This window comes from Crocodylus porosus, unplaced genomic scaffold (genome assembly GCF_001723895.1).
Source record: "Crocodylus porosus isolate Cpor-Errol unplaced genomic scaffold, CroPor_comp1, whole genome shotgun sequence".
Classification (NCBI taxonomy): Eukaryota; Metazoa; Chordata; order Crocodylia; family Crocodylidae; genus Crocodylus; species Crocodylus porosus.
Window position 1 is genome coordinate 29554205 of NW_017728907.1, and position 13946 is coordinate 29568150.

The 13946-nt window shown below is 40.1% G+C and overlaps 1 protein-coding gene across 1 annotated transcript in view; it reads right to left on the minus strand.

Moving 5' to 3' along the window:
• The window catches only part of LOC109307251 (hornerin-like), a 60066-nt gene extending 48949 nt beyond the window's left edge, over window positions 1-11117 (minus strand). Inside the window, exons 1-6 of the mRNA XM_019531038.1 lie at window positions 10638-11117; window positions 9088-9171; window positions 5660-5855; window positions 3513-3649; window positions 3112-3203; window positions 220-328 (exon numbers count right to left, since the gene is read on the minus strand). Of these exons, the coding sequence (XP_019386583.1) occupies window positions 220-328; window positions 3112-3203; window positions 3513-3649; window positions 5660-5855 (534 nt within the window). The 5' untranslated portion in view covers window positions 9088-9171; window positions 10638-11117. The remainder of the gene's footprint in view (window positions 1-219; window positions 329-3111; window positions 3204-3512; window positions 3650-5659; window positions 5856-9087; window positions 9172-10637) is intronic.
• Between the last annotated feature and the right edge of the window lie 2829 nt (window positions 11118-13946).

Genomic DNA, 13946 nt, shown 5'->3' on the forward strand with positions numbered 1-13946 from the left:
TCTGTTGGATGGGATATTAGTATTTATCATACAAAATTCCTCCAATTATTGTGAGGACTGAGTATATAAGGTAAAATTTTCCAAAACATTCATTGATTTCATCTGGCTCAGTTGACGAGTGTCTAACCAAAAGACCTCAGATGGGGACTAGTCTCATATTATAATTTAACTTACCACATTCATGTCTAATACTCAGAACACAATATGCTTAAAACATACCTTCTTCTTACTTCTTGCTGTGACATTCCGGGACTCTGAATTCCTTGGAGAAAGAGTTTTGCTCTCTATTCCAGCCCAAAAATTTTCAAGGTCTTTTACAAAAGTTGCACTGAAAAGAGAATAAAACCAGTATGATTTAATCTATTTAGCAATATATATTTCAGCTTATCAATATAAGGGACAAACTCATAAAATTATCTCTAAACAAAGAAAATACGCTTTAGTTTTGGATGTTTGAAAATGTAAGTTTCTTTGTATAAACAGGAATCATACAGCAGCTTTCAGGAAAAAGATGTCAGAGTAAGGCTTGAAGAAGATTACATTATTTTTGGTAACACTTTTATTCTATGATTTCTATTGCAACCTCTAACATCATTTGAAAGTTCAACCAAACAGACATTTAGAAGAAGCAGAAGGATAGCTGCTTGAAGAAACGTTGACTCCTGAGGTCTATCTGCTCAAATAGCCATTGTGTTTGGAGGTGACTTAATTAATTCTCCCCATTCATGGGGAATCACTTCATGACTGAGGGAATGGATTTTATGGAAGCTTGTAGAGGAGCTAATCACAGATTCATAGAAAAACAGGGTTAGAAGAAACCTCAGGAGCTCATCTACTGGTAGTCTGACCAACTGCCTGCTCAAGGCAGGATGATTTCTTTCCGACTCATCCCAACCAAGTTAGTATGACCTGCAGTACTGTACTGTACAACCCACCTGTGTATTTCTGCCCTTCCTGTAACGTCTTAAGAGAATTAAAGTTTAGATGGCTTTCCTGATTTAAAAAATTTAATATCTGAGCTATTTCAAATCACTACTGGCCAGTTGTTGACATATATAGAGAGAACTGAGATGCTGGGGTTTTTTTTGTCAATCAAAGGTTTTTAAAATTATAACAAACAACAGCACAAACTTTGGTGCCTCTTTTGCAGCAGCCAATAAGATGTAAAGTGATGTTTAAAATTAGTCTTCAAGGATTTCAATTTCAATTTATTTTCCCATGCTCAAGATAAAAATAACTAAACTGTAATCATTTTCATTCTAGTGTTAGGAGCAGAGCCAAAGCCCACTGCAGTTAATGAAAAAGCTTCACTAATGCACAAGAATACTTACATGTGCATAGCTGCTTATATTCATAAGGAATAGGGCCTTAAAGTGTAAAAGCCGGTTTCTGAGCAAAGGTTCACTGGCAGTCCTATTGATTTAGTGGGACTACTTGTATACATAAAAAGCTGCATGACTGGAACCGATATACAACGTTCATTTTGCATAGAGTTAAATTAAAATGTTAATCGCTTTATCATTGTCACAGGGCACTTCAGTACCCTGCTCCTATAAAGGGGTACAGGTGCCGGTTGCCAGGGCAACCGCAGTTGGTCAGCTGACCGGAAGGGGCTAGGGCCTGACCGATATATATAATCCAGGCTGAGGCCAGAGAGGCAGTTCCCCACTTGCAGCCAAGGAAGAAGGAGCTCTGCTGGAGTAAGCAGAGTAGGGAAGCCTGATGGGCTGAGCAGCTTCTGTTCAAGGATATTGGATGGAGAAAGCCCTGGTAGGGATTTGAATGACGGTTAGCCAGATGGCTTAGAGTTTACGTTGTAGTCCAGGGGCTTGAGTTTTCTGTTTGTAATTTTATAAGACTGGAGGACTGGGTGAGGCTAATAGGGGTTGGAGGAGGCCTCATAGGGGCTCCATGGTAGTGTGGGGACCCCGGTGCCAGAGAGGGTGCAGCATTCAGGGGTGCACTGACCCCAGCCCTGAGAAAGGGCATAGAGGATTGGGGGCCAGGTAAGGCCAAGGCTGCCTGAGCCCGACAGGAACTTGTAAACCCAAGGAGGGGATTTGGGGGCCAGGCACGGCTACAGCCACCTGAGCCCCAATTGAGAGAAGGCCCCGGAGTGGGCACGGTCACGAGAGAAGGGCCTAGCGCGTATTGGCGAGAGCACAGGCAACCGTGAGAGAGGCCAGGGAGCGTCCGTGGGAAGTGTGGGCAACTGCGAGAAAAGAAAGGCCAGGGAACGTCTGTGAGGGCATGGGGCAACCGTGAGAGAAGCCAGGGAACGCCTGTGAGGTGCAGGCCCTACGGCAAGCCAGAGAGTGTCTGTGAGGGCGCGGGCAATTGCAAGACAAGCCAGGGGGCACCTGTAAGGGCGCGGCAAGGGATCGACCATACAACGTCTGGTACATCTGTGAGGCTTGGGGCGTGGTACAAGGGTGGTAGGAGCCACGCATAGCCCATAAGGTTGGGGTGCCTCAGGTCAGTCAATACAGAACAGGGGCCAGGATACACCAGAGCACCGTGTCCAAAGGGACAAAAAGGCAGCCTCCCTTATAAAATACCTAACATCAAAGATGTGGCAGGCGAGAACGAGGGTGCTTTATCTCAGACTTGGCACAGTAGGGGGCGTTCAGAGAGATCACGGCCACTCCTAGGACCCTGCTCCGTGACAATCATATTGATACAATGGTATATATTCATGGGACACTTCAGTATGGTTCCATTGACTTTTCAGTCTTATATGCCTATTTTATTCTCTGTCTCTCGTGTAGGATGTGTATACTCTCTCTCATATAGATCAATAGATACAGTGGTAATCTATAGCAATATATAAAAGAAAAAAATACAGTAGCAACATTATTTATTATTATGTATCTATCTGGGTAGGTAGTGTGCTGCCACTGGACTTTTTTTCTTTCATAGCCTGCAATAGATTATGATTGTATCAATATGATACACATACATACATGAGATATATAGCTATATCTCATATAAATGTGAGAGCGAGCATGTACATGTGTGACAGCTTATATTAGTCATATAAGTCTTAAAGTTCAATGGAACTGTATTAAAAAGTCCTATGACTATAAAATAAAAAAGAAAAATCAGACATACCTAAATCGAACATCCTTAGCTTTGGAAGGGGCAACCCAAATTGTTGTAACTTTGTTCTTCACATCTGAGTTTATATGACTTACAGCTGAATTCTGTAATACAAAAAAATCACATAAAAATTGAAAATATTTTGATTGTATATATTTGTTTCTATAAGCAAAGGAATTTGGCTACAACATCCTTGCATTTGCATGTGATACTATGTGACAAAGTTCAAAACTCTGGATTTGACTCATTCAGAAGACACGTGTATTGGTTAAGGAAAAGAGTACATTTCTTTTGATAGATATTGTTACTTTATCACTTCAGCATAGAAAAATGCTTGCTTTTTTACTGGTATCAGTAAAAAATGTAAAGGTTAACCAAGTTAAAATCACTCCTCTGAAAGAACAAGCACATACCGAAACATTATTACAACTAAGGCCTTGTGTGTTCGGATCTGTAATTTTAAAAGTGCCAACAGGAGCATCTCCATCAACTTCCCGAGCCTGTAGAAGAAATCCTTGAAAACCGGATTTATCATTTCCATGTAATGTCACTGGGGAGAAAAGATGTTTGGAGAAACGTAAGTTTCAAACTCTGTGGAAGCAAATGAAATATTTAACACATTTTGCAAACCTCATACCATCCATCTGCATGTACAGTAATGCCCGATTCACTTTTATACTATTTTTAAATGTCACATTTTTATTACAGTTTTTCTTAGCTACAGGGAGAAGGACAAGGAAGAAAAAAAACAAAGCAACATAGGCATATGCACTTATATGACATATTACTACACATGTTTGTGAAGTAATTAAAAAGATGATTATAGGCAACCTTAAAATAGAATTCTGCTCTGCAAAGTGACTGTACAATTGGAAACATCCTATTCATCTGATCTGTTCCAAGTGTTTGCAGTCTTACAAGCTGTACTGATAAGAAAACTTTTCTGCTGCTTCTTTCTGTTAGGTCTTCCTGGTAGAAGACAGATTTCAGGAGGAATCTGAATTTAGAAAGAGTCAGGAAAGAACAGTGGCTTTTGAGGCCAGCTCAGGAAGGCAAAGGAATGGTATAGGAGAATGGCAAAGTAGTTACAGGAGAAGTAATAAATGGTATGCTGTTGGTGGACAGAAGAAGAGAGGAGGAGCAAGGAACAGAATTCTTTAAGGCCTTGAACATAAGCCCACAAAGCTTGGGGCAGTGGAAATGAAAGAGCCACTGGAAGAATTCAGGAAGGGTGTGGCCAAAGGAATAAGAAAGGAAGGGGATTTTACTAACAGCAAAGGTTCATAGCATATTTTGCTGTAAACATTCTTCCAAACATTCACAATCTGCTTGTCATTTTGTTGCTAAGAACTGCTTTAAAATTAACCATCACTTTTCAGTGTCCCACTTCTGCCACCTTTGAGCAGCTATTAGCAAACCTTATTAAAACACCATGGATTCCAGGTACAAAAGGCCATATATTCCTCTGTTTCTATGTTGTCACCCATATAGTGTTTCTCATGAAAGTGCTCTCGTCTCAACTCCCAACTAGTCCCTTGGGAATCAAGAAATATACCAGGTGCATAGCTGGACAGAAGCTATTCTGTGCAGTATGTTCCATTTAAGTTGCTTGGGTTGCACAGTGGAAAATGGAGAGATTGTAAATTTCCTCCACACAAACTGATGGCCTTAATGGGGTAACATGAACTGGGGGTTAGGGCAACTAAGGGTCATAGGATTATTTTAGAAGCCTTCAGGAGGAAGATTTCTTTAGAAGCAGAGGGTCCCACAGACCAGTGGTACTACTATTATTTTGAGTTTTGAGTTCCTTGTACCTTCAGAGGGCATAAGTCTCACCCCTGTTCTGCTTCAATTACACCAGGTATAAGGGGTAGAGTCCCTTTCTGGGGACCCAATTCTAAGCCCCCACTATAGGGGCTGGGCCAAGACTAAGACTAGGGAAAGGAGGGATGTAAAAAGACTCAAGTGCTGTGAATTATTGAGTCTTGAGAGTCTTGCAATCATTGGTGTTTTTCTGATGGACTCAGGAGACTACAGGTTAGTTTCAGATTTCATTAAAGGAAAAAATAGAGTTTTTTATAGGCAGGTCACTGTAGCTCTTCTTCCTCCTGGACTGAAATTCTGTGCTAAAGTCAAAACTCATCATAAAGACCCATCTGAGTTCTAATATGCTGAGTTCTGTAGGAAAATTTTACTGCTCTGAGAGATGATAGCATTTAAACAACTTGAGGTTAGGACCCTTTTTTCTGTTCAGTGCTGGACACACAGCTAATATTCAACAAATGAAATGAAACCAAATAACAAATAGTCATGTGGTCCAGCTTTGACACAGATATAGGAGGACTGAGACACAGTCATATTTGTTCCGGGGGGGTGGGGAGGGGGGCTGGAAATTGAGAAAAGCAACATCATCCCAGGAGACAAGATATAGGCAAGTGGGAACAGAAGGAAAGGGATCTGCTTCAGAATATGTTATAGGAGAAAGTCAGCTGGAATTCTGCGGAAGCTGGAATATGTTGCAAGAAGGAGACAAAGTTTTTAAATTAGTCATGTTGTTTACCTTCAATTTCATTTCCTGGGTCATAGCTATCAAAAGAGGTGGTAATGAGGTATGGTGGTGGTGATTTTTGTGCTTCACCTTCATAATGTGGTAACATAGAATCACAATCTATTGAAGTGTTCACATGTGGAAAGCCAAGGATATTTGGTACAAATACCCCATAGAATAGAAGCACAAAAGGGTAATATTGCCTCATCTGTGGAGAAAGGAACATATAGGTTATAGTAACTTCTCTGTCAGTGGCTATCATAGTTGACATGTAGCTCTTCTCCCACAGAGCAAAAACCAAGACAAGTCTACAAAGCTTGATTTTGTATTTTCTCCAGAAAAACTGTAACAATAAAATACCTATAATTGATGAAACACTGCAGTAAAGTATACTTATATTTCCTTCTAAGCATTGAGGCATTAGTTGAATGCTCAGTTCTCTCTGGTTATTTTGATAGCTTCATTAGTCTGGAAATGGACTTGACCCAAATCTCCACATAACTGGATCCAGAGGTTTGGTTCAGCTCTGTCTTTAATCAAGATGGGTCCAATCGATAAACCCCTGGGCCTCAGAACATTGCTTGAGCTTGTTACTAGAACCAGGACCCATGTGGTATTTCCCAATGCTGCTGCTTCCAAGGGACCGCTGAGAAATCTTTCATTAAATCTTCTGGTGAACTCTTAGGTTGAGTTGTTTTATTAGTATGCTAGCTTATGAAAAATTAATGAGGGAATTAGAACTAAAAGAGAACTTAAGTGAGACAAAGTCACGGAAGAAAAATATATTCCTATAATTCACCCTTAGTGTTAGCATTCATGATATATTGTTGCAAAGAAGAAAAAGAACATTTCAGAAGTTCTCATGCATTTAAAACCAGATTTGATTGCTTATAATCAAAACAACTTTATATAAAACTTCACCACTACATAATTTGCAAAACCCATCAATCATTATAAATATTTAACAATGTCCCAGTGATAGTACTGATTCACTGTGAAATTCCAAGAATTATTTAATAACCCTTCCTATTTCTCATGTCTGTCTGTCGTTAGGTTGTTTCATGGTGACATGCAAGGCTATAATATAGACCACAAGAGGAAATTGTTCAAGACTTTTAACAGAGCTTATTATGTAGCCTTTTTCTTTTTCACCTACCTCTATATCTACTTTTCACTAGTGAGCAAAACTACCTTTTAACTGTCTATGAGGAAAAAGATACCAAAAGAGTGATGCAAGAGACCAGGCTATATAGGTCTGACTTTGAACTGAAACTAAATGCCTTATCAACAAGTCACCATGTCAGTGGTTAAGAAAACAAGGTGGTTGTGAGTTCCATGTTGAAAGATCTGAATCATAATTCACAAGTAGGGAGAAGCTTCTGAGGATTTGTGAGGTGTCAGACTCATTAACTGTGGTGAGCAATCGGGAAGAGAGAGATACCGTCCCTCCCAAAGCTCTCAGAGCATTGCTATTTAAACAGAATCCTTGTAAGTGTTGTGCGCAGGTAACAGGTTGGTGGATGTGATAAGCCACTTTCTTGTGACTGTTTTGACTTGGTCTATCTCTAATTAAAATTTAAATATGGTATGTGGGTGTTATGACTGCAACAGCTGTAACAAACCATGATTAATATGCACTCTCCTATATGTTGTTGAAATCCTTCTGTCTGACTCATGGCACAGGGAGGAATGTTTGTTTCTAATTTGATACTCTGTATCTATAGAGCATCCATAGCAATAACTTACCTGGCACTAGAAAAAATCCACCTTGACATTTTTTTTCTGGGGCGTTTTCTTTAGTTAGATATACCTTGGTCTCCCCTGAAGGAAAATCTAGGTTTAATCTCACATTTCCCCTCTGCTAGGAAGATGGAAGTACAAAGGTAGCAGGAGAAATGACTGACACTGTCTTTCTTTTGCATCAGCTCTTTGTTAAAGTTTGAAGATGGAATGATGGGAACATCTGAAAGAAGTCCCTTTATTCTGGACAGGAGATGAAGCTGCGCCATGGCACCTTAGAGAATTGACTTTAAAAATGAATAATAACAGTGGAGTATCTTAGCATTTCATTAAATTCCAAGGCTGGACTAGAGGTAGGAGCAGAAAGGTCCCAAAAGGAATCCCAAAAGAGATTCTGATGCAATCAGGATCTCAAAGCTATGGCTATCTTCATAAAAACATATTTGCTATAAGCCTAAAAATAAATATTTCACATGGATACAGGTAGACTTTCTAAAGAAATAAAGAATTTAATTAAAAAAGTAATGGTCCTCACTGCTCCATGCAGTCAATTCTGCAACATTATAGTGGTCTATATATCATACACACCTGAAATCAGAAGCCCTTTCTTATCCAACAATTAACACATTTGCTCCCGTCTGCCTGCATGCACTTTAATAGTTGGGCATGGTTTAGGAATAGTGAATCCTGCATCTCTGCAGGGAGTTACAGTAGATGACTCTGAGGGTACTTTCACCTCTATGGGAACATCCAAATGAGTGCGCACGTGCAGTTTGTAGTGCCGCAGACCCATCTGTGGTTCTGTGCAAGCATTTGCTATGCTGCTAATTTGCAATGTGGTGGGTTTTTTTTCAAACTGGAAGATCCTGGTGTCAAAAGAACCCGAGGCAGAAAAAAGCAGGGTAGTGCATGTGGCAGCAGTGTGCACCGCTCAAAATGGTAGCCTAGCTGGCCGGAGCCCCACTCTGGCTGCTGGCAAAGCTCTGCACGCCTGAATCGCCGCTGCTGGAGCCCTGGGAGGCCCCCAGGACCTCAGGTAAGGCCGCTGGGGCCAGCCCAGGTACTGGCCCTAGCCTCCCCTACCCCACACAGGGCAACTTGCAGCGCGCTAGAGTGTGTGCACAGGTATTCCCTGCGGACAAGCAGCAGTGGAACAACTATGTGTTGCTGCTATATGTCCCTACGGAAACACAACTGAACACTCATCTGCATGCATCCTATGAGTCTATAATTCCAAGGTTACACATGGTTCCCTTCACAATATTATCTTGCCCTGAAAACCTCCTTTCACAGTTAATTTAGTATAACTTCAGGTCAGCATACACTTCTGAGATTTCATGAACTTCAAGACAATTGGATGACTTCACTCTCTAAGATATCTGGCAAACTTATGAATAGAGACAAAAGTTGTTAAAAAGACTTGAAAAACAAAACAAAAAAAATAAAATTATAATAATTTCCCAGTAGTTTGAAACACAGCCCAAGAAGCCCTACTGTCCTTGCAATTTAGGGCTCAGTTCTATAGCCCTTAAGTTCAGCAGGCAGTCTCCTCTTTCAGATTCATCTTTTCAAACATACCTTTCTCCTTTCCTTTTAAATTCCTAAATCCCGTTGATTATCCATAAACATACTTCATAGACTTTGAGAATAAAGAACTTCTGGTCAAAGAGTATCTGCCCCCCAAAATCTCAGAAACACACCTTGTTGGCCAAGTCCTTATCCGCAAGCAACCTCTAGTCCCTCTGTGGTCAGTGCTCAGCAGTTGAACTGCGAAGTGCAACAGTCTGGGCAAGATGGGACAGATAAGATGGGAGGATCCACCAATCACAGTCAGGGTGGAGAAAGGAAAGTAGCCAATCAGTGACACTGGCATTTCCACCTTGGAAATTAGGACATAAGTTGCAATTCTCTTATCCAGGTGTTGCAATAACTACTTACACTGTTAACAACTGGATCATACCTTCCCTGACCTTAAACTGCAGCTCCTGAGGCATGTAGGACTTTGAAGGTTGATAGTTTAACCTGTATAGTATAGGGTCATGGCATACAGAAAAACCTTTTAAATACTTCATGAAGAGCTAACATGAAAAAATACTTTCAACTGTTACTTCATGCCTTTTGGCTCTACTTTTCACTTATTCACCCCAATATTACAGCTGGAAGGATCTCAGAACATTAAAATAATAGTAATGGTTGGAAATACCTACATGCTTCCATTCTCAAAGAGCCAAAGAAAGTTGGTTTGTGTCATTTGGCAAATTTTTGAAAAACTGCATGTTTTGAGGGAAGGAATAAGCAGCTTTCAGATCTAGTACAGGCTACAAAATATAATTTCAAAATCCATAAATATCATTTTTACCCTACAAAAATTAAATGAGATTGGTTTGCAGCACTGGATCCATTGAAAAAATAATTCCAGTTTTCCATACCTTTATGATGCAAGACATATACAAGGGCAATATACTGCCAACATGGTAAATTGGGACTCCAATAAAAAACTGTCCACTATAGACTTACATGCAACGTACCAGGAGATATGTGCCAGTACAGTGGAGTCGCATCTTACACGGGGGTTAAGTTCTAAAGTCAGTGCGTAAGGTGAAAATTGCGTATAGTCAAAATTACCCTCGGGCTTGCCCAGTGGTACAGTCCGCTCCCTCCCCCATCCAGTGGTACAGTCATTCCTTCCTGCCCAGGGCAGCCTGCACCAAACTCCCGCCCAGTCAGCATGCACAGCTTCCCAGCAGGGCTGCTCCCAGTGTAGCTGCTTGGCCCCATGCACAGCGCTGTGGGGGCAGCTGCAGGCTGAATCCAAACAATCGGCACTCTGGGGCATACGTGTATAATGAATTTGTGTAAGTTAAATGCACGTATGATGTGACACCACTGTATAGAGAAAAGGTCTCTTTGTATTTCCATTTAACAAAATCCTTTCCTCATATTAGTTTATTTATTATTCATATTTTGGTAGCACTTAAGAGCCTCAGTTCAGGACCAGAATCCTACTGTGGTATATATTGTATAAAAGATGGGCCCAGCCCCAAACAGCTTACGGTATCAGTATAAGACAAGGCCCAACAGATGAATACAGACAAAAAGATGGTGGAGAGAATAATGGAAACAATGGGCCAAAAGTGGTCAGCATGATGAGCAGTTGTCTGATAACCAAAGAAGTCAGCAGCACTGGGTCAACAAGCTTTGCTGGATATACATTGTATATAAAAGTAAATCAAACACAACAAACACTTACCACAGCATGCATATTATGTAATACTGAAGCTGGGGTGAAACCTGGAAAGCAGAAAGGTAACAAACTGTTCTCTTCTGGGGAACACTGGGAGAATGCTTGTCTCTTTAGCGTTATCTAGCCTGGACTTGAAGCAAAGCTATTTCTCATCAGAAGTATTTTATGAGCCCTGGGGATAATCTCTAGCAGGGCTAATTCAGCAGCACCCACATATGGGATCAGTTTTAAAATACCAGGGGTAACAAACCATCCCGCATGGGGATAGAATTTTACTCTGGGCTTCTCAGCAGCTCCCCAGTGTACAAATCCCTCTAAATTCTTGATTGAAATGCATCTTAATCACATGAAAAAATTATTTATAATGGTATTTTTAAAACATGGTTTGGATGTATTTTTATTAATTACATTTTCTTTCAATTCCCATATTTTCTCACTTAAAATATGCACATTTCCCTCCAAGTTAGCTGGGGGAAATTCAGGTGTGCATCATATGCAAGAAACAGATCCTTAGGGGTCCAGAGATTTGGTGGCAGGGATAGTTGCAGCAGTAATTGTGGCTGCTTCCTGAGCAGCTCTCTGGAGGTGGAGGAGTCACAGCAATTGATGCTGCCTATTGTTGGCTTGGCTACCTGACACGGCACAGCACGCTGGACTGGGAAGATGCTTAGGGTTGGTCTGTGGCTGGAACTAGCATGTGGACCTGGACCCAGAGACCCCAGACCTCAGTTATTTATTCATACTTGAAGGAAAGTTCTTTTTATCTCCTTGGGGGCCTTCCAAAAGGGAAGACATGGTAACTGCCTTTAATTAATTATGTGAATAGTACAATATTTACATTATTTAATCATGAACCATGCACGTCAGATCATGGGGAGATAGGAAACCCCTTGTAGCAGAGATCCTATTTTCTTCTCTGTACTGTACAGCACCATGTACAATGTTGGTATTCAGTTTATGTGGTGCTATGTACTGTAAGTTCAGTTCTATTGGTAGTAGTCAAAGTATCAACCAAAATGGCTAAACAACTGATTGCATTAGTAACAGATATAGAAACCTGGGACCTTATAAAAACCTTTGTTCTTATATAGAAAACACAGAATTGTTTTATAAACATTTTCCGAACTGCCAATTCAGTCGCATCTGTGCAAGGGTTAAGACTGGACTCTGCCCCTTCTTGTTTGCTCTCCCAGAGAGAACAGGCAAACGTTATACTTCACAGTCTTTCCATGCTTCTATTCCTCCATGCATGTATTCCAATTTAAAAAAAATCAGGTTCCCTACTTAAGATATGCAACCCAATTTTTGGGGGGAGGGGCTGATTTTAGGGGAGAAGGTGCGTGTGGTATGTGAGTAGTTAGTAATATTTATAAAATTAGCTATCCAAGAGGCAGATTCTAATACCCCAACTGCAACCGACTATCTTACTTGATCAATAGTTCCATTTGGGTCAATGGCAGGAATAACATAATTCTCACTGAACTGAAAGACATCTTAGGACAGAATACACTGCTAATGGGAATATCAGAATGTGATCTCTACAACAGCATCAAGTACTCTGTGAATGCCTAGCTTCACTGATAGGCACTGTTATCATACTGACAGTGTCAACACAGTGCAAGATTACACTTACAACGATATAGTGATAAGGATAGTTAAGTTATATACCTGTATTTGCTAAAATATTGATAAAACTGAGGGAGCTGAATGAGACTTAAGCCAGTAAGTCATCGGCTTTGGCTATAAGCCTAGTGCTTTGACCAAAAACAGAATATTACCTCATTTGTGTCATATACAAAGTCCCATGCATTGCATTCATCCAGATCTGACTGTAGAGCTACCATGTATTCCATTTTAGATGAGTTTCTTGAAGTGTACTTTTGATCTTATGGTTGCAAAGGCAATATACTTTGCATGTAAACTTATAGTGCTGTCTTCTTGAGTCTGCAAATCATCTGAAACAATAGTTTTGTAAGGTTATTAAATATGACCATTGTCTGTTAACATTTTAACTACTTCACTGATTTATTTCTGATCATTATAGCAGAACCATTCAGCTAATATCCTTACCTTGTTTTCTCAGACTGTCTCCCATGTTTCTATTGGTGCCGCAAATCACAGCTGTCCCCTATAGAGCTTCCAAAACTACAAGCTTTATTCTACCAGTTTGCATATAGCCATTATGTATCGTTCATTTAAAAAAATCACCTTTGGCATATTAAAAATGAAATGAAATAGATGCAATGAGTGTCCAAATACACAAATATGAAGGTGCTGCTGAGCTTCCACTCCACAGAACAGAAGCATCACAACATGTGGACCTTGCACCAATGATTAGGTTGTGCTTAGTATGGAAAACATGGGCTCAATTGTAAGATTATTCTTGAAGCAAAACTGAACTGAAGTATTTCTGATAACATTTCAGAGATGTCACAATTTTGTGCAGATAATACTGGTTGGCCTATTGAAGGATCCTTGTCTTTCTTCCAGAATCATGAGACTAATGTGTAAAATTGCAAGAGCAACAACAAAGAATACATCAAGCCATTATTGGTCCTGCTTTCAGGAGACTCCACTTCAATACAAGAGTGACCAGGGTGAACTGTATGTTCTGCATAACAAGAAGGTACTAGCTACTAATGAAGTACTGAAGTCTTTGAGCTGTCTTTGGAATTGCTATCTACTAGCTGCTCAAGTTTCCAGAAAGGCAGCTAACTGAAGACACACATACCACTTCTTCAAGATGACTTTAGATAACAAGCGATATCTAATTCCTGATATTTCACTGTCAGTGATCACAAGTAGTATTTTGAGACACCTGTAATCAGTTATATCAATATGCTCTTTTAATTATGCAAAAATTATCCTGAAGTATATACATACCAGTGTTACCAGAGCTGTGCTGTGAGTGACAAGCAACACCCCCGATTTTTATATATAAAGTTATTGCAATTATACTCAAGAGTTGACTGTATATTATCACTTGGGAAGAGCAGAATAGATGAGGAAGAAGTAATGAATACAGGAATGTATATTTTCATACCAGTTGTTTAAAGTGTGAACTGTTTGTCTAAAGTGATGATGTTACATTCACACATAGGTTTCATTGGCACCTTATGAAAAAAACAAAACAGAATAGAACAGGAGAGAGATTTTTTCCTATCTTTTCTTTTTACTGTATTATCTTACAGATTTCATAGACATAAGGGCTGGAAGCGACCTCAGAAGATCATTGAGTCCAGCCCCGCACCCAAAGGGCAGGAAGTCAGCTGGGGTCATAGGATCCCAGCAAGATAAGCATCCAATTTGCTCTTG